Source organism: Haemorhous mexicanus, chromosome 29 (genome assembly GCF_027477595.1).
Source record: "Haemorhous mexicanus isolate bHaeMex1 chromosome 29, bHaeMex1.pri, whole genome shotgun sequence".
Lineage (NCBI taxonomy): Eukaryota > Metazoa > Chordata > Aves > Passeriformes > Fringillidae > Haemorhous > Haemorhous mexicanus.
Genome location: NC_082369.1, coordinates 1,885,576 through 1,906,240, shown reverse-complemented (window position 1 = coordinate 1,906,240; position 20,665 = coordinate 1,885,576). Strand labels below are relative to the sequence as shown.

The window sequence follows — 20,665 nt, the reverse complement described above, 5'->3', positions numbered from 1 at the left end:
ATGACTCCTGCCAGCTTGCTCCCTCCTGGGATGCCAAAAACCAGCAATACAAGCTGAAAAGGAGAATTTTCATTTTTCAGATTCCATCTGGGAATTTTTGGCAGCCCCAAGAGCACTCAGGGGTGGTGGGTATGGTGGCAGATCTGTCCTTGGCAGGGGGGCCATGACCTGAGAGCAAGGGGGCCCAGGCCAGCCAGAGGCACCCCAAAGAGCCTTGCAGGGACCCCAGGCCCAGCAGAGAAGGCTGTTGGAGGGGAACAATGGAACCCCCTTCCCATCACTACCACCTCTATGTCCCCAGCTCCTGTCCAGCAATAGTGTCAGGGAGAGCACAGAAGGACACCCCGGAAGCACAAAGACTTGAAAGAAGAAGTTTACATTTTTATTGTTTCTTTTTCTCCTGCAGTGTTTCATACCTGGGGTTTAGTCCCCTCTTTCCTCACTTCAAAAATTCTTCCTGAAATGTGAAAACAGTGGGGAGGGGGCTTGGGACTCTCTGGAGTGTGTGCCTGCTGGAATTTCCAAAATTCCTCTTTAACCTCTGTGACTCCACCCTGAGCTGTTGCTGCTGAGTGCATTCTCTGAGGGCTCTCACTCACTCTCCAGACAGGATCAGCCTGGGAAATACTTGGAGACGGCGTGGGGACTCCTGGAAAGAGAAGTCCTCCTGCCAGGCATTTTCGGACAAGATGAAAAGCCTTTTCCCGGGGCCATGCCTGAGCTCAGTGCTCTGAGCAGCAGTGCTGGGACAGAGGCAGAAGTGCTGAGGACTTGAGTGGAGGAGCTCGGGCCGAGAACCAGGGGGCTGCTGTCCCGGGCCAAGGGGTCTCACGTTGGCCAGGCCCGGGAACGGTGGGAAGCAGGGATTTGGCTCCAAAATCCAGAGTGGGAGGAGAGGCAGTTCCCCGCTCGAGGCTGCGTGCTGCAGAGCAGGGATGGAGCGCTGGGGCAGCAGGAGGAAGCGCCCCGTGGGGAGGGAGCAGAAGGGCTCCATCTGCTCCAATCCGAGCAGAGCCGACAGCAGCTCCATCGCGGTGTGTGAATTCCTTCACGGAGAGAAAACGCAGAGAATTGAAAATCCCTTTAAGCCAGTAGAAAAAGGCAGAACAAGAAGGAAGAACCAGAAACCAGGGTCCAAGACACTGACAAATAAAAAAGATGCGCATTTTTCACTGGGGGTGATTGAAACCTGTGGGGGGAGGGTAGCGAGAGATGGATCTATTCATCCTTGTTGCTCTTGGAGACCAGGAACGTTAAGAGGAGTGAACATTCTGGTTCCCTCAGGCATACAGAGGAGCTGACCCTAAGCATGCCCCCTCCCCAGGGCTGGCAGCACCCACCTGTGCCACAGGGCCCCTCAGCAGAGCTCTGTGCCACAGGGTCCTCCCGCCCGGGGCCAGCGTGTCTCGGAAGGTGACACGAGTGCATCCACGGGAGTGGAGGACCAGGCATCAGGGCTTGGTGCAGATCAGGGTCCCCAGGGCAGGATGAGGGGCAGGACAGTCAGCAGGGATGGGAACGGGGATGGGCATGGGAACAGGGATAGGAAAGGGGATAGGCATAGGGTAGGGACTGGAACGGGGATGGGGACCCCTGGGGACAGGAAAGTAGATTGGAATGGGGACTGAAATGGGAATGGGGATGGCATGAGGAGGGGAATGGGGACAGGGATGGAGATGAGGACAAGGACAGGAATAGAGACGGAGATAAGGATGGGAACAGAGATGAGGAGTGGTGCAGGCAGGGCTCAGCAACAGGGACCGAGGCTGCCCCGGGTGAGAGCGGACAAGACCGGGAGGGGGAGGCGGATATGGGGCCTGAGCCACGGCCGACGGGGAGGGCGAACAAAGCGGCGGGGCCGGGTGGGCGGGGAGGGGCCGGTGCGGGGCCCTCCCCGCCACAGGGGCATAAAAGCAGGGCGGCGGCAGTGGCACGGGTAGCGGAGCGGGGCGGGTACGATGCAGCTCGGCGGTGCAGCACTGCTGCTGTGCGCGGCGGGGCTGGCTGCGGCCCCCGCGTCCGCACCGGGAGCCGGGGCCGAGCGGCGGGCGGCGGCGGGAGCAGGGCGGGAGCGGCGGGCGCAGTTCGCCTCCTGGGACGAGGTGAACGTGCTGGCCCACGGGCTGCTGCAGCTGGGGCACGGCCTGAAGGAGCACGTGGAGCGCACCAAGGGACAGCTGCGGGAGCTGGGCGGGCGGCTGAGCGCCCACAACAGCTCCCTGGGGCGGCTGCTGCGGCAGGCGCGGGAGGCGCAGGAGCGCGGCGAGCGGCTGCGGGGCAGCGTGCGGGAGCTGGAGGGCCGCGGCCGGCAGCTGCTCAACCTCTCCGAGGCGCTGCGGCAGCGGCTGGAGGAGGTGGCGGCTGACAAGGACGCGATCCAGGGCCGGCTGGAGCGGCTGGAGGGCCGGGTCCGTCTGGCGCTGCAGGCGCGGCCGGCTGGGAACCAGAGCGCTCGGGACCTGGGGGCGCTGCAGGTGAGCACCGGGGGCACCGGAGCCGCGGAGGTGGAGCCGGGTAGAGAGGACTCGACGGGCCCCTGCCACCGGCACCAACGCGAGGAACGCTGGTGGGGGGACACACCCCAGACCCGCTAGGGAATACCGGGAACGACTGCGGGAAAGATGCCACTGTCCCGGGACATCGGGAGCAGCGGGCGGGGATCAGCGTCAGGAGAGCAGAGGGATCTGGGGGCACCGGGAGCGCCCTCCCGGGAGTCTCGCGTAGCCAGAGCTTCCCGGAGCTTTGGGGCTCACCTGGCTTTTCCCCCGCAGTCCCTGATGGATGCTCAGAACCTGCGAATCGAGGAGCTTCTGCAGAAAATCAAACAGCAGCAGTACAAGCTGGACAAGCAGAACCTGCAGATTAAAAGCCTGCAGAGCAAGGTGAGCCCCTGTCCTGAGCTGCAGACCCCAGTCTGGCCCTACATGCTATGGCTACCCTGGTGTGACACCCCTGCTGTGCCAGCTCTGGTGGCTTTGCTGGTGCTCCCTGGTTTTGGGGACTCCAAAGGGGCCACGGCTCTGGTCCCCATGTTGCAGGGTATCATCAGTACGTGAGGGTAGCAGCCTGCATGCTTCCAGAGAGTTTGCATGGAGCAATAGCAGGAACTGGTGGGTGGGAACTGCCTACCTGGGCTCTGCCTTTGCATTCATCTGCAGAATAAACTAGCTAGCATGAATGTGAAAGACCACAATTGCTTCTGGCTTTGCCAGGACTGGGTATCTCCTGTTCCTTGAGGTTTCTAGGCAAGTTCAGCCACAGCTCTGGTCACAGGGAGTGGCTGGTGTGTGGCTGACCTGCTCTCCTGAGTAATGGAATGGGAAACAAGCTGAGATAAAACCGTTCTGACTTATGCATATTTTTTTTAGGTCAATCTACTAATTCCCCTACACCACAACAAAACACAGCCTCCAAAGTGGAAGATAAACCTGAAGAAGAGCCTCAACCTCACCAACCAGAGTCAGAATGGCAGTGGGGAGCTCGTGCAGACACAGAGTGAGTATCTGCTTGTGCTGCCCTGCTTGTCCATGCCAGAGCAAACCTGTAGCAGGTGTGACCTTTTGGAAACCAAAGGCTCATTTGTCCTGAGCCAGGATGTGAGATTTGCCTGAAAAGCTGAAGCTTGGGAGTATGGCCAGAGTGAGGGGATCTGGAGCACAGGCAGAATCCTTGTCTTCTGGGCCAGTGTTAGTCCAGCAGGAATTTAAGGATTAAAGAGGCTTTTTGCTGCCTGGTGTTAGGCATGCAGTGGGAAGCAGACAAAGCCCGAGACCAGGTATTTGTCAAAAAGGACTGGCAGGTGTGGGGTGAGGAGAGGAGGGTCTCAGCTTTTTTGAGTTAACTCTTGTTCACCTGCTCACACTTCACCAGGCAGGTGAAGTGTCTTTGCTGTCTGTGGGAGGAGGGTAGGGTTTAGGGAGGCCTGGCCTGAGAGCAGAGCTGTGTGCTTTTGTATCTCTTTCCCTTGGCTCATATTCAGAGCTCATGCATGAAACACAAGTGTCTCAGCTCATACTATCCTTGGCTGAAAGTGCTGAGTTGCAGTGGATGCTCACAGCCCTGGGAAATGTCCATTGGAGCAGGTGAGTGGATGCTGCCATCTGCAGCTCCTGGCTCTGCCTGGAGCATCTTCTGTCCTGGCAGCAGGACTGGAGGGGCTCCTGCAGAGCCAAGGGCAGCAGAGTAGGTGTTCTCAGCTGTGCCATGTCCTGCAGCCTTCCTCCAGACAGGACCTGATGTCCCTGCAGGGTTTGCTGGCCAGGAGCAGCTGCTGTCATGCTGTGTCAGCCAGATCACCATGCTGCCTCTGCTGCTGTGTAGGGATCTTCAGCTGGAGCAAAACAGAAACCAGGCAGGATGAGGAGGCATGGGGAATTCCTGCTCAGGGCCTGGCCTAGCAGGGATGGTTATGGGAAAACACATGATAACTTATCTCTGGGGCCTGGAGGTGTCACTGGTGTGTCTGAAAGTGGGTTGGGCAGAACAAAAGGCTTGTCCACATGGACAAGAAGAGAGGTGGAATGTGAGGCTTCAAACTCTTCCAGGATGCAGTTCAGTGGGGCTATGTAGGGTCAGCCTTACTCAGAGCAGCACTTCTGCGACAGAAAACTCTCTCAGAACTTCTCTCTCCTGCTTTCTTCCAAGCTTGGCTTTGTGACTTGCCTGCAGTAGTGTGTGTCATAGAATAGTTTGGGTGGGAAGGGACCTTTAGGGGTTATCTAGTATAACCCTTGATTCCACTCTTGGGTTATGCTGGGAGGTGGGCTGGGACCTTTGCTACTTGCTGATGCAGATGTAGGATGTTCTGGCTGATGCTGGCTACAGAAATGTTTGTAATGCATAGTGGAAGGCAGCAAGAGCTACAGCCCCCATGGATGAGCTCAGCACCTTCCAGAGCTGCTCTGTCCCTGATGGAAAGACCCTGGACATGCCAATTCTGTCCCACCAGCTGTGAGCTTCCCCTTTCCTTGCCTAATCCCTGATGTTGGTATCACTGACAGAAAACAAATTGGTTTCCTTTCATTATCAAGTCAAGGGAGTTTTCTGGCAAATCTTAAAGCACACAGGCTGGCCCTGTGCCCTCTGCCCGGGGAGACTCGTGCCTGCTTTCAGAGCCAGGCAGTGCTGGGGAGGCTATGCTGGTGGCTCCTGTCAGGCAGAGCCCGGTGCCGGCATAGCCCTGGGGAGCAGCGATGAACTCCACCAGCAGCCCTTGCAGAAAGACCCTTTTATTTGCATCCAGTGAACACAAGTTTTTTCAGGGCAGAACTGGCGTGGGGCCAAGCATGTGAAAGTTGAAGGCTCAAAGCTGCCTGGAGAGTGAGAGGTTTAATAGCTTGCAGAAAGAGGATCACGTCTTTGGGCAGAGCCTGTGCTTGCTGGCAGCCAGCCGAGTAGGGGAAAGGTAGAGCCCTGCTCACGCTCGCTCTCCCTGTGGCGCTGAGACTCCAAAATAATGGGGCTGGGTTGGAGTGGGAGAGGGGGAGGCAATGCAGGCAGCTCTAGGCATGCCCTGCTATCCCTGAGGATGGGTGTTTATACCAGGTTAGTGACCTCCCCTGTGTTGTGGCTGGAAATCCTGTTGGGTGAACACAGAGCCTAAGGCAGATCCAGCCTTGTTGTGTTGCTTGGCTAAGTAAAGAGGGAGGGAGAAGGAAACACGGGAGCAGTCAGGAGGGCTTGTTCTGCTGGTGCCGTTTGGATGTGCAGCGTGAACTGGAACTAACGAGCATGTCCCTCAAACAAAAACCTAGAGCAGAGGCTGTTCAAGCAGCTACATCTCGTTCAGCTGCTGAAGAGTCCCTGTGGCACCAGGGGAACAGGGATTGAGTGCAGCCAGAGCCCAGAAATGAGAAACAGGCAGGGATGGAGTTGACTTGTGCATGCTGGGACCACTAAACATCTGCCTGGCACCATCCCACTGATGCTGGGAGATGCAGTGAGGAAATGAGGGAGAGGAGGTGAGGAGCTTGGCAAGCCCAGCACCTCCTTGATGTGGCAATGTAAGCAGGGGCCTCTGGCTGTGGTGTTCCTTCCTATGAGCCTGGTTTGCTTCCCTGCCCTTGCCCTTCCCTGCCCAGAAGGTGGGGATATTCAGGATGCACTCAGCCCCTGCATTGCTGGGGGGCTCTGCGTGGTTTTGATCCTTGATGCACAATGCCCTCATTCCCTGTGTCATGGGTTCAGGGTAGGGCTGGGGCACAGCTTGTCCTGTGGTGCATTGATGGTGGCACCAGTCCTGCCCTGGCATTGCCCTGGGGGTGTTAGGGATGTGACCACCAGCTGTGCTGGCTGTGCGAGAGGGGCTACCCCTGCCAAGGAGGGGAAATTTTGTGGGGGGAGAGGAAGGCAAAGAGAGGAATATGTTGTAAATGGGTGAAAGGTGATGGCAGGTGTCATATTTCTGTCCCCTGGGTCCCCCCGACCTTTCCTGCAGTTGGGGCTTTACTCTTCACCCCAGGGCAGCATCAAGACTCCCCAGCACCCAGTGAGGATGGGATGATGCTCTGCAAGGGCTGCTTTTAGTCCTGGCAGCTCAAAGGCCCTTTTTTCCCCCCCTCCATCTGCCCCCAGGGAGCCCCTGGCTGTTGGAGGAAGCCCTTCTTGCTGCTGCTCTGGATCATGGTGTCAGCCCTGACCCTGGGGCAGCTACTGCGAGGGACCCCACGGCCAGCACCCCAGCACAGCCCAGGGCTTGTCTTGAGGTTTCTTGTCTGTCTCAGGGTCATGCTGGCAGCAGCTGTGAGCCAGGGTAGTCAAAGCTACAATCCATCCACCCTGGCCTGGGGAGAACAGGGCCCCTTTGTCTGGGGGTGACTGGGGCACCTGTCCCTGCTGACAAAGAGCCCCTTGACTGTGCAGCAGCCTGGGGCTGAAGTCTCTACACATCTTCCTGTGGCCTTTTGACTCGGATGTTGTAACAGGTTCCCTCTGCCTCATCTCTCCCAAGTGCTGGGGGTGGTGGTTCTTGGTTGGACTTTTATCACAGCTGTTGAAATGGTGCTTTGCTGGCAGCTCTGGGCAAAGTCCCTGCGAGGCAGAAGGAGCAGTGGGAGCCCCTGGGGATGAGGGGGATGAAGCAGGGTGTAGCTTCACCTGGGGCAATCCACTCCTGCAATGAGCTGGGGCTCCCAGAGTCCACCCCCCCCCCCCCCTTGCCTCAGTCAGTGTATCTTGGAAAAAGGGTCACCCCAGCCTGGCACTGTGCCTGCTGGTGGCAGGTTGCCCAGCAGGATGTCTGTCTGGGGCCACCACAGTTGCTGGGAGAAAGAGGTCGTGTGCTGGATGCTCAGCCACCTTCCTGATGTCAGGACTTTGTCTTTCTCTCTGCCTCTGAGGCCCCTTGACTCTGCTTCAGCCTCGTGTGGGATGGGGATACTTGACTGGGGCATTGCCCCACCCCAAATGGGCCACTCCTGTCTGTGGGTGTAGAGGGACCTGGGAACTGCTCTGTCCCTCCTCGATGGGGAGCCCTTCTCTCCAGCTGAGGTCACTCCAACCTGGCCCAAAGCCTGGCTTCTGCCTTGGATGAAAGCCCAAGGAGCTCTGTTTAAATAAAAGGAAAAGTGTGGGGTCACAGTGTTTAAAGATGCTGAAGTCAGGGGCTGTTGTCCCCAGCACGTGTCCAGAGCTGCAGCTGCTGCTGTGCGTGGCTGGCTGGGCTCGTGGCCAGGGCTGCAAGTGCTGGGGCTGTGGTAGGAGCAACCTGCTGAGGAAGTGGGGCTTGTGGCCATCTCCTCAGCTGCTGTTTCCTTCCCCTGCAGAGCTCCCAGAGGGTTGCCACCAGCTTTTCCTGGCTGGGCAGCAGAGCAGTGGCATTTTCCAGGTACAGCCCACAGGATCTCAGCCCTTCAAAGTCTACTGTGACATGACCACAGGTAAAGCCGTGCACCGTCCTGAGCACTTGGCAGGGTGGGCTGGTCAATGGTAACCCCAAGTGACCGTGTTTTCCCTTCCCACAGAGGGTGGTTGGACAGTGATCCAGAGGCGCATGGATGGCTCTGTGGACTTTGACCAGCTGTGGGATGCCTACAAGAATGGCTTTGGAGACCTTCGTGGTAGGTGGATGATGGTGTCTATGTTCTCACTGTGGGATAAGGGAAGCTTACCAAAAGATCTTCCCCTTGCTGGCCTCTGGAGCTCTCTGTGCTACAGCACAGATGTGGGCTGAAGGGGCGGGTGGGACAGTGCTTGCAGAGCAAGGGTCCTTGATCTTCCTGGTGTGTCCTGCAGGTGCCAGACAGTGATTCAAACGCTGCAGCATCCTAGATTGTCCCTGTTTGTCTCTGGAGCTTGCTTGCATCTCTGCTTTTCATGGCATGTTTGTGTCCCTGCAGCCAAAGTCATGAATCTTATTTCAGGTGACTTCTGGCTGGGCCTGGAGAAGATACATCACCTTGTCCAAGAGGGAAAGTACAATCTCCTGATTGAGCTGGAAGACTGGGAGGGGAATTCCCAGGTGGTTCAGTTTGTCTTCAGTCTTGGTGGTGAGAGCACAGCCTACACACTCAACCTGCTGGGGCCTCTGTCTGGAGAGCTGGAAAATGCCATTGGGGAATTCAGGCAGCTGCCCTTCTCCACTCGGGATCGTGACCATGACCTTAAAGCTGACACAAACTGTGCCAAACACCTCTCAGGTCAGTCTGAGGTCTTCTATCCCAGTATGTGCACTTCCCTTTCAGCCCTCCACTGTCTGGTGGTGGTCCAGTGGGACCCAGACCCTGTGGCACTAGACCCCTTTGCTGCTGAGCTGGTCTTGTCCCCTACTTCCCTGGGACAGCTGCTTCTTTGGGAAGAACTGTGCAGGGAACCAAGAGGGAAGCTGAAGCTGAGGGAGGGTTCATGATTCAGGTCTTGGCCCAAGCATCTGTCCTCATAACAAGCTTTGCTGTCTGCCACTTTGCATGGAACCTTTTCAAACAGAGCAGAGGCCCCCCTCGCCCTGGCTGCTGAAGAGTTGGGAGGGGGTCTTGCACACAAGGAGCAGCAGCCTGGATTTGCAGATGCAGCCTGAAGTCATGTCAGATCTATGAGATGTTCCCCAGTGCACGGGACTCCATGGCTGTACATGAGGTGGTCTTTTAAGATCCTGAGGCACTGGAAAAATGGAGGAAATAGGGGCATCAGCTGCATTGAACCTAGGTTTTTCTGTGTAGAATTTCTATGAGTTAAAATTGTCCCTTCATTGCCCTTGTAGGTGGCTGGTGGTTCAGCACCTGTGGCCATGCCAACCTCAATGGGAAGTACTTCCGCTCCATCCCGCGGCAGAGGCATGAGCGCAAGCAGGGCATCTTCTGGAAGACATGGAAGGGCAGGTACTACCCCCTGAAGTCAACCATCATGAAAATCCAACCTGCAGCACTGGAAGCAGAGCCCTAAAGTTCTTACTTGAGACTTTTTCTGTGGAGCATGGACCTGAGCTCCGTCACTTGGTGTTTACAGAAAACAACCTCCCCTTCCTTGGTTAGAAGCCCTTTAGAGGCACAGCACTGCTCCTCACTAAAAGTAAAACAGCTCCCCATCGCCAGAACCCCCCTGGATGGGAGCTCCCAAACCTGAAGAGGAGCACCAGGAGGGAGATCCACCTCCAGAGCATGCACAAGGGTTTTCTGACCTGCCATGTGCTGCTGTAGGAAGTTCAAATTGTCTGGTGCTTTCTATCCTGTCTTAACATTTCTGTACTGTGTTGATGAGCTAGGCCTGGGGCAGGCGGGGCATGGGAAGTGTCTCACTGCTCTGGACCACAGCACTGGGTATGGAGTCTTGCTATGTCCTGTCTTTCACTGTTGTTCCCAAATGATGTCCCAGGTACCCTCCTGTGAGAGCCCCTGGAGCCTCCTTCCTGTGCAGGGGTTGGGGGCAGTGAGCCTCAGGCAGGTCCATCTGTGCAGCCCCTGCCCCCTGAGGTACAGGGCTTGATGGGAAGGCTGAGGGTGACCTGTGCAGAAGGGGGGACCTCAGGCTCACTTGCCTTCCCTTTGGTATTTCTGCCTGTGCTGGAATTTGCTGGGAGCTGGGAAAACTGCTTCCAGCTCTAAGGTTGTTGGGTAAGATCCTGCGGCTGGTTGCCTGAGGGGCCAGGTCCTGGGGAGCTCTGCCTGCTGCTTGCCAGTGCTGCTGGGGGGTGGGTAGGACAAGGAGTGGGACAGCACAGATCCAGAGCAGTGACTGTCCCTGGGTGGGACCAGCCTTGCTGTTACTGTCAGCCCCCCAGACGGAGGGGCTGCCTTCTTCCACCAGACACCTCACACTTTGCAGAGTGACTGGACCTGTCCTGCATGTGTGTCCCAGTACTACAAAGCCAGGGGACAGCAGGGTTTCTCTGCAAGAGCCACACTTCATCCGGTGTATGGCATCACCTCTGCATTTGGGGGTGGGTGTCTGGGGAGAGGTGGCCAAAACAGATCCCTGAAAACTTACAGGCCAAGCTGCAGTCTTGGGGCTTCCCAAGCATCCTGCCCTATTGAAGTCATATTGACTACTGTGCTAGAGCTCCTAGCTGCTACATACTGTACATAGTTGTTTGTAGGATGTTGGACTTGTTGATGAATTCTCTGTTTCAATTTGTTTTGATATTTAAATGCAGTGTTAATAACAATGTGGTGTAATTTATAAATGTTGATGCTGGAAAGGAAAGCAAGTGTAGTTTGTGTATTTTAAACTTTTTTTGTACTGAAATATCTTTTCTGAAGATGTCTTTTAATAAAAACAAGCCTTTAAGTGTCCTGCCTGGATTATTTTCCTAATGGTTTACCTGTGGCAGTTGTATGGGAGCATTTTGATGACTCTGCATTTGAAAACTTTATTGGAATTGTGATCTGAGCGCTCTGCCCCCTTCTGGCCTCCATGTTCAGCTGTAGCCTTATGAAGCTCTGAGATAAATTGCTGGTATAGGGCCCAGCAGCAGGTTTTAATCTGCTTGAAGTTTATGGGCTCCTAAATTTCTTTTCTTCCTGGAAATTAGACTGTGGGGCAGCAACTTTTTAAGTGCTGATGTGTTGGGTTTTCTTATTCCCTGATGTCAGAGCTTTGAAGGAAGGGGATGTTCCTTGGAGGTGGCTGGAGAAGCCTGTGCCAACTCTTTGAAAATGAGCAGAGGCTGAGGTCTGGATAATCCATGCCCAACAAAGTCAGCTGATCAGGGCAAGCCCCATTAAATAGCAGCCTTTTAGCTCCTCATAACACATCTGTGTAGTCATCTCCAAAAGCATTTATGCTAACTTCAGTGGGGGTGATTATAGATGTAGGCATGAAATGAGCTGGGGATGGAGCAGGGATCTTTAGGATGATGGGGGTGAATTCCAGCAGTGCTCCCAATTCCATCTATATTTTTTTCTCCAGCTTCAATATACTAGAGCTGGAGAAAATCATAGGTGCTTTCTTGCTATACAAGAAGGACGAGGAAAAACTGCTTGTTGCAGGAAGAAGAGATGAGACTGGTCTAGCCCCCTGAGCAGCTCTATAAATACCTAATGTACCCAAATGTGGCCCCAGCTCCCACATCTGTCCTGCTTCCCTGGGGGAAATCACAGGGTTAATGATAGCTCCAAGCACAACTGTGCAAACAGCCCATTATGCCCAGCTTTGTGCTCACTCCTGCATTCAGAAATGCATTTTTAATATTCTCTTTGCTTAATTCAAAACCTGCTTAGTCCTTGAGTGCAGCAGCAGATACTGGAGTGCATATTTTAGTCTGGATGCTAAAGTGATGAGACTGAGGTGGGATTTATGCATCAAATAGAAGCTGGTGTGCCACCTGGCACTTCACGACCCCCTAGCAAAACTGCAGTGAGGGCTGGTGTAAGGGTTGCTTCTGAAGGTGGGGATGGTGTAAGACCAAAGGCTGCAAGGCCTGCACGTGGTGGGATGGGGTTTTTGGGGCCAGCAGTACTGTGGGATAGGCTGGGGCTGTGCTCCAATGGATGGCGCTGAGCTGGCGTGCCTGCCCCTCAGTGCTGAGCTTGGAGCCGCCAGTAATAGCAGATTGACCCGGGATTCTCACAGAGCATCATTAGATCAAGATGAAATTTTGCATCAGGCACCAACATCTCAATCCAGCTGTGTTTGTGGCCCCAAAAAGTGAGGATAGGCTCAGCCTGCTGCACGGAGCTCCCTCTGAACAGTAACAACAGCCATCGAGAGAGATGACAGTAGAGCCTCAAGCTCTTTTCCATTCTTCAGTGGAAACCAAATCGTTCTTTGGCAAAAAGGGAAGATGTTTGTGTGCACACAGAGCTGCACCAGCTTAGAAGGGCAGGCTGAACCCCTGCATCCATGGCACCAAGGTGTTGGAGTGAGTAAGCCAGAGGCATCACCTGAGCCCCCCACCACCATAGCAGGGGTGCAGCGTAGCACCACAGCAGGGGTACAAAACCAAAAAAGGAAAATTGGCAAATCCCCACTGAGACTGGAAACCTGCCACACAGCCAAGGAACAGCAAACTGAAAGCAAGAGAAAAGTTCCCCACCTACCAACACTCTCCAGGCACCCCCAGCCCAGCACTCAGCCTCACCAGCACTAGCAAGGGTCACACTTTCAAAGTCATCCCCTGGTTCCCAATGCCTCAGGGTACCTAGCAGACACAGGGGTGCCAGGAGTCTCCCAGTCCTCCCAGTAGCTTCAGCTCTTCTGCTGAAGCTCAGCAGCACTGAGCACAAATTGGATTTCTTGTGGATATGCCCAGCAGATCTTTGCACCTGTACCTTTACCAGGGACATCTTCCAAGCAGAGTGTTCTGGGGTAGCTCCTTGAAGGTGCTCACAGACTCCCAGGGGGTCAGATCCCACTAAGAGGGTGGGCCTGGCTCAAACATACCAAGCAGGTGGCTGTGTCTCTGGGATACTGCAGGGGTTGAGGCTCTCAGGACAAGCTTCAGCATCTCAGGTGATCATTCTGAGCAAGTTTTTATCATGTTTGAAAAAGAAGCAGATGGCATAGACCTGACAGCTCTTCAGGGTGTGGACCCCAGCAGAGTTTAACAATATATTTGGGGCTAGCTGGCTATTGAAGAGCTCAGGCAGTGCAGGTGGCTCAGTGGGATGCCCAGAGGGGCATTAGACCAGTCAGAAAGGAAAGTTTCCTTAATAGTTTGTAGATCCAGGTGGGACCCACAGGCCACTACCTTTGGAGTCTTCCTTCTCCAAGCTCCCAAATGGTGCTACCAGGTGAGTTCACCTGCATCTTTGGAGCAGGGAGGAGCCTGAGAATGGCTGTTCAAACTCCCTGAGCACATTCAATATAAATGCTAAGGGTGGACCTGGGCCTCTCTGTTGGGGCATCATTTTGTTCAGATTTGGTGACACTCCTGCGGGGATTGGTAAAATATATTCTTTTTAGAGTGTAAAAAGGTGGTTCAAGTCCCTCTTAGTGCTTGAAAAGGTGGGACAAGAAGCACGGACAAGAAGCCGCCCTTGGCCGAGGCTGTGCAGAACAAATCCCCGGCTGTGCCGGGAGCGGTGCCCGCGGGAGCTCCGGGCAGCGCCGGGAGCGGCAGCAGCACGGTGGGGCCGGCGCTGTGTCCGCAGCCCTGCCCGGCCGCGGCCCTGCGGGGCTGTGGGCACTCGGCGCGCTGGGCTGAGCTGGGCTCGGAGGAAAAAGGCTGAGGGAGAGTGGTTGAAACATTTTAAAAGACACAGTGGGAACCTAGTAAAAATCGTGTGCTAGAAACAGTATTTCGGTTTGGTGATTCCTTCAAGACATTTTAATCTAAGAGTCGATTGAAAAAAAGAAAAAAGTGGGCTCCTGGAAAGCTCCAGCTCCCAGGAGAGCCGTGTCTCTGGGGCACAAACATCGGCAGAGGGAGCTGCTCCCTCGGGGGTCACTGTGCTCACAGAGCCTCCTCAAAAAGGGAGATTCGGGTAGATCCGCATCCAGAGGCACCTCAGCTTCCAAATGTGTGCTGCTTGTGTCAGTTTTCCTGGAAAACTTAAAATTTTTGTAAATTCATTTTTAGTTGTAACTATTTGAATGGATTGTAAACTAGAAATACCGTGGAACATGTTCTCCAGGTGTGTATCAGCTCACACACCACTTTTTTTTTGTATGTATATGAGATTCTCTGTTAACATGCATTTACTTACAACGTTGCTATTTTTGTATATTGCTAAAAGAACATTTATAAAAGCACATTTTTCTCCATGTACGTTTATATTAGGTGAAGGGATGATAAACATACAAGTAATATTTGAAGACTTCCCTCAGAGTAAGGAGAACTGTTGTAGCTGTTCTTGAAGATCTGCTGTGTTCTATTCATGAAGGGAGGGCATCACCTATCGCTGGGACTAGTGGCATGTGCAAAGTAGCAGAAAACCTTCTGACACTAATACTATTTCTATTAACTTGGGAAAACTTTCATTTTCTTCCAGGACAGTGGGCAAAAAGTCCTGCCTGAGCAGGAAACTGGTTCCATTGCTTAAGGCTTTGTATTTCCCCTTCAGTAAAAAGGAAAAGACTTTTGCTACTGAAAAAAATGTATATATACATATGTGTGTGTGTGTGTGTGTGTGTGTGTGTGTGAGTGTGTGTGCGTGCGTGCGTGTGCACATGGGCATAAAGAAATGGCCACTAGAGTAGTAACATAGGAGGTGGGACCCCACCAGACTGGTCACACATTCCTCAGTTCATCTGGATCCAGTTGCAGGGGGAGCACCAGCCTGTCATAAATTGGTGGTGGCAGCAGCAGCAACATTAGAGAAAAGCCACCCCCTCACCCTGGGATATCCTGCAACACTCCATGTCCCACAAGAGGTGGAGATACTGTTGAAACAGTATCCAACACCAGCTCTATCACAACAAATCCTCCTAACAACAGATACTCTTAAAAAGATGCAACACCTTGAATCCAGTGAGCCAAATGCCTCTACCTGACAGTGGGGAAGCACATCTCCAGTCTAAGTAAGGGATGAAGATTTCCATTAACTGATGTTCCTTCACATAACTAAGATCTAGTGCTGGGCTCATCTTGCTACTTGCAAGGACAGTGATCATCTGGGTAGACCACCTGTGGGGATGCCAGGGACAGGTAACAAAAGCTGAACCACTCCTAGCAAGTAGGAGCACACAGGGAGCAGCCTTGTGCTGCACATCTGGGAACTGAATTAACAGCTATACATTTAATATTTGCTATGCTTTTGGTATTTGTCATGCAGCAGGAATGTTATGGAAAGAGCAGGGATTTTGCACATCAGCAGAGTATCCAATGGAGAAGAAATACACAGTTTGCTAGAAGCTCTACAATGCCCTGCAGGAACTGCTGGAGTGCCTTGTCCAGCCCATGCTAGAGGCATTACAGGGGTTGGCAGATGCAATGCCCTAGCTGATGCAGTTGTGAAGGCACAGCTAGGCAGCCTCTGGGATGATGGGGCACTGTGACTCTGTCTAATAGATGTTGAGAGTGAAAGGCCCAAATTGACAGAATTTCAAACTATCTATCAATGAGAAGGATGGCTCAGCAGAAGGAAAGATGGGAAAAGTGGGAGGCAACTGAAAATGATGATGGAATATGGTCAGCTGGAGAAAAACTGGTCTGCTAGAGAAATGTTTAGCAACTGTGGTCAGATGATTTCAGGGTAAAGCCCACAGAGGGACAAAAAGCGTGGGCAGCTCCAGGAATTTAGGCTGCTGCAAAATAATTTACTAATAGCTGTGCAGCTTGCCCAAAGCTCTCATGTAACAGACCAAGCTCAGAAGCAGGAGTGTTACCATGGGCCTGCTTCCCTTTTCAGTGGCTGCAAAGATACTATGGACACTTCACCTCTAGCTGGAGACAGGAGTTTTCTGGTGATGGTAGATCAGCTGCCAGGCTGGGCAGAAGCCCTTCCAACATGAAGGGCTGACATGGGAGGAGTAGAAAATACCTGGCTAAAGGAAGTTATATCTGATACTCAGGGTTTCAGAGCTTTTTGAAACAGACTGAGGTGCTCATTTTACAGCAAATATAATCCATCAGCTGTTCAAGTTTTTAGGGAGAGAGAGGAAATTACATATACCACATCACTCACAGTCTTAAGGAGAAGTAGGAGAATTAACAGAACATTAAAAGAAAAGATAGTGAAAATATGCATGTACACTAATCTGAAATGTCCAAAAGCCTTAAATTTGGCTCTGTGGAATACTCAGAATACTCTGTGATAAGCCATAGGGCTGACACGAACAGAAATTCTCCTTGGAAGGCACTTAGCTATGCCAGGATCTTATATCCCAGCTATGGCCAGCTTATTGGATGGAGATTGACCCAATGTGTCATATAGATTCAGAAAGGGTTCAAAGAACAAAAGTATGCTCAGTGTTATCAACTCAATCCCCTGAAATACACGTACATGATATACAGCCTGGAGATGGAATTTTAAATAAGGTATTCTCTAGAAAATAGAAATTAGGACCTTGATAGGAGGGGTCATGTGCTGTTTTACTGTGTTCCTATTTTGCTGTTAAAGTTATAGGTAAGAAAAATTGGATACACTCTTCTCACATCAAACAACCAGCAGATGATCTGTTCAATTATTTTCACTTGTAGTGACCAGTGATCAGTGCTAAGCCCAGTCCTGTTCAGTATATTTACTGATGATATGAATAAGGGGATTGAGCCCACCCTGAGTAAATTCACGGATGACACCAAGATGGGTGGGAGTGTTGATCTGCTGGAGGGTAGGAAGACCTTGCAGAGGGATGTGCACAGGCTGGATTGATGGGCCAAGACCAACAGCATGAGGCTCAAAAAGACAAATTCCCAACTCCTACACTTTGGCCACAATAACCCCCTGCAGCAATGCAGGTTTGGAGTAGAGTGGCTGGAAAGATCCCAGCAGAGAAGGGCCTGGGGGTGCTGGTCAACAGCGGCTGAACATGAGCCCAGGAGTGTTCAGGTCAAGAAGCTCAACAGCACCTGGCCTGTACCAGCCAAGGTGTGGCCAGCAGGACCAGGGAGGTGATTCTTCTTCTGAACTTAATACTGGTGAGGCAGCACTTTGAGTTCTGTGTGCAATTCTGGGCCTCTCAATTCAGGAAGGACATTTTGGTGCTGAGTCCAGAGAAGAGCAACAAAGCTGGTGAAGGATCTGGAGCAAGTGTCTGATAAGGAGCAGCTGAGGGGGCTGGGGGCACTCAGGCTGGAGAAAAGGAGGCTCAGAGGGGACCTTGTCACTCTTCACAACTTCCTGACAAGAGGGTAGAACCAGGTGGGAGTTGGGCTTTTCTACCTGGCAGCCAGCAACAGGACAAGAGGACAGTCTCAAGCTGCACTAGGAGAAGTTTATGTTGGACATTAGGAAGAATTTCTTCACAGAAAAGGTGATTAGACACTGGAATGGGCTGCCCAGTGTTGGAGGTGTTGGAGTCACTGCTCCTGAAGGTGTTTAAGAAAAGACTAGATGTGGTGCTCAGTGCTCTGGTCTAGTCAACAAGGTGGTGCTCAATCATAGGTTGGACTTGGTGGTCTCAGAGATCTTTTTCAACCTTAATGATTCTGTGAATCTGTGATCCACGGGTTGATAAATAACTGACTTCTGAGAATCCTTTGTGATTTCATTAAGTATTTGTGTACAGGAGTCTATGTTGCACTTCACCCTGTTGGTCTTAATTTTGTTATGTTTTTGACTTGTGATAGTATTGTATATAAGGGCAGTACTCAAATGTCCTGAAAGTTTTTTTCTTTTTCCTTTCAATATATTAGGTGTGCTCCACTAAAACAAAGGGAGGGCTGTTGTGGAATGATCCAGTGCCCAGCTCAGGGAGCTACAGCAAGCTGCAGGTTGTGCTCAGAGTGCGGGGAATGGCCAGTCCCTGGCAAGGGGCTGGGATCTGGCACTGACCCTTTGCCTGACCAAGGGCTTGGGGCCCTAAGGAGTCACAGGAGGGCTCTGGGACTCTGCAGGAGCCAGGAACAGGAGCCAGGCTAAACATCAGCATCAGGATGGGCACAGCCCGGAGGGCTTTGTCCGGGGTTTCCCCCCAGGGTACCAGCTCGAGCTGCTCTGTGTCAGTGCACCACAAAGGAACTGGAGCCTGGGACTGTGCTGGGGGAAACCTGGGGCCGAGCTGGTGAGAGAAGCTGGTCTGACTGGGGGACTGTGGGGTGTACAGGGACTCACATGGGGGCTGTGGGGTCACTGGAGCCTCTGCTGCAAAGGGGCTGTGATCCCAGCAGTGCCAGTCTGGGGTGGTGCCAGTGGGACCCCCAGAGCAGGATCTGAATGGTCTGGCAGGGGAATTTCCTTACCAGTTTGCTGACCCAGGTGGGACCTCAGGCCACTGCCCTGAAAGCTTTATGGCCTGTGGCCAATTTGAGGACACATGGAAGGTTCTGGAATTTCATTACCCCATCAGTGACACACATCTAGTTTTGGTGACATGACACTGATTCTCCAATGCAAAACATACCACGAGCTGGGAGGACTCCAGGGTGTGAAGAACGTGGAGACTACTGGCTCATGCTTGACCCTACCCAGCCCCAAGACAGCATCCCTCATCTAACACCAAGTCATCATCTCCACTCCCTGCAGCCCATGTTAAAACCCTGTAGTGGGGGATTTTGGAGCTGAATGGCACTCACAATGGTACCACCATTATGTATTGCTCTTTAGAACTTATGGCAAGAACTCCCAGGCATTAGAAGAAGAAAAGAAAAAAGTGATTTCCATCCAAACTGATAAAAAATTAGCTTTGGTGGTTTTTTAGGCCTTCCTCCACAAGTGTTCATTTTAGAACTAAAAAAGTTACTTGTAATAATGAAAATGTTTTACTTCTACTGTGCAGAGCAAATCAGGGAAGTAAAGGCCTCCTCTGCAGACCAGCAAGGAGTCACCCTCCTCTCCCTCCTGTCACATAGACACTCCCTGGTTGCAGCATTATCAGCAGTGAGAAACTCAGCATGGGATAACAGCCCTCCTAAGTGATTCTACATCCAACAGGTTCCAGCTTTGTTCTTCCTGAGGCTATTTAAGTGTTGATCATTGGATGCTTAGCACCCCTGGATGTGCTCTAGTCATCACTCACTGAGGTATTTTAACTGGGGTCCTGCAGAAACAGGAACAGCATCAACAGGAGAAAGTAGTAACACCTTCCTGTAGATCCTGGTGTTAAAACTCCCTTTGGCATCAGAAGGATTAAAAGACTGATGCTCCGTGCTGCACGTGAGCACCAAAACCCCTAAGAAGAGATTCCCTCCCCACTCCTTCAGCAACTGCTCCCTGTGACAGAGGAACAAGTGGTCCAAACCATGGCTAGGCTGGAGCTGCATCTTTCCTAGACTACAGGTTCCGTGAAATTTTGGCTTTCCTTCCCTGCTGCTTCAGTTGCCTGATATGCAACAGGGATACCTAGATACCTTGGCAGTGGGATTACAGCGTGCTTGCAGCATGTTGGTTCTCACCCATTCTCAGAGCCTGGGTCATTAACAGCCTGGGTGTCACCCAGCCAAGCTGTCTGTCAAAAGCTTCTGCCTCTTCATCTGCCCCCACTAATTTATTAGCACTTATTTTTGGAAATGGGACCCCCTGAATACCATGGTCCTGCCTGTCCAAGGTGTTCACACGTCTGGGGGAAGCTGAGAGCAGCTCAGAGCCACAGAGCCTGGAGGGTCTGAATCTGTCCCCACCCTGACATTGCTCCCACTTTGAGCATCACCCAAAGCCAGCAAAAATAAGTCCAAAGCCAGAGCTTTTTCCTCACCATTGTCTCAGTTGCTGCTGCCCCTCTGTGATACTGCAGACGCACAAATCCTTTAGCTGGATAAACACTCCTCCAGGGAAGTAGGGCAGCCCTGTCGTGAGGAGCACAGCACAGTAAGAAATGTGTGATGAGCAGAGCCACTTCCCTGCACATCACAGAGGCGGGGAGGGAGCCGGCAGTTTACCTGCCAGGGTTTGTCCAACAACAACCAAGGTGTCAGTCCAGTGATGGGACACAAGTGTGCATAGGTTGTATGGGGTCACGAGGAGGGGGCACCAGGGCAGCAGGACACCCTTCGGCTCCCGAGTGGCTCCGTGAGGCTGGTCCTGCAGCCTGGACAGCGTTCCCAGGATGAGCTGCTGCAACTCTGCCTTCGGGAAGGTGAAGAATGGCCCACTTGGAGCCCGCAAAGCCGAGGCAAAGGGCGTCCCGCCGTCACTGCCCGAGTGGCCACAGCCTCTGGCTTTCGTCACTACTCAGCTCGGGAAACTGCCTAGAGCCGTGCCAGGAAAAAGAAGGGGAAATGTTTTCCTTGAGCAATTGTGTCCCCGTGAGGGCATGTATTTGCCAGAACAGCCTTTCAGCGGGAGCACTGAGCGGGGCACGGAGCAGCCCGAAGGGGAAGGAAGGGAGCTCGGGCGGGGACTCTGGGCGGCAGCCGCGCGTCCTGGGGCGCTGCTGAAGGCCTCCCCCGCCGTGTTCCCCGGCTCCGCTGCTGCGCTGACCCCCGGGCCGAGCCGGTTCTCCACCCCTCCCAGAGCTGACACCACGCCCCAGCGATTGGGGGTCACTCTCAAACGGGGCGAAACCTCTCTCCCAGCGATCTCGCTCAAACCGGGAGGGTCCCCATCCCCTTGAGGGCCGCCCGCCACCCGGTAGCCCCCGCCGCGAGCAAACTGCCCCTACTCCGCGCCCCAGAGACCCGCCCCGGCCCTCACACAAAGCCCGCCCCTCCACCCGGCCCCGCCCCGTCTCTCTGGGTCCCAGCTCGGCACCCAAG

At 53.3% G+C, this 20,665-nt stretch overlaps 1 protein-coding gene and 1 long non-coding RNA gene across 2 annotated transcripts; one reads left to right on the top strand and one right to left on the bottom strand.

Annotated features, from left to right (window-relative positions):
* Nucleotides 1–1,943: 1,943 nt before the first annotated feature.
* ANGPTL4 (angiopoietin like 4) lies at nucleotides 1,944–10,719 on the top strand. The gene is made up of 7 exons (XM_059869937.1): nucleotides 1,944–2,474; nucleotides 2,772–2,882; nucleotides 3,369–3,495; nucleotides 7,764–7,877; nucleotides 7,962–8,057; nucleotides 8,361–8,636; nucleotides 9,197–10,719. Exons 1-7 carry the CDS (start codon nucleotides 1,959–1,961, stop codon nucleotides 9,376–9,378), a joined length of 1,422 nt encoding a protein of 473 aa, XP_059725920.1. The 5' UTR covers nucleotides 1,944–1,958; the 3' UTR covers nucleotides 9,379–10,719.
* Nucleotides 5,213–20,561, bottom strand: LOC132339599 (uncharacterized). Its single transcript, XR_009489691.1, has 3 exons — nucleotides 19,850–20,561; nucleotides 19,666–19,756; nucleotides 5,213–9,096 (listed from the first exon to the last, which is right to left on the bottom strand). It is a non-coding gene; the product is annotated as an uncharacterized LOC132339599 (long non-coding RNA).
* Between the last annotated feature and the right edge of the window lie 104 nt (nucleotides 20,562–20,665).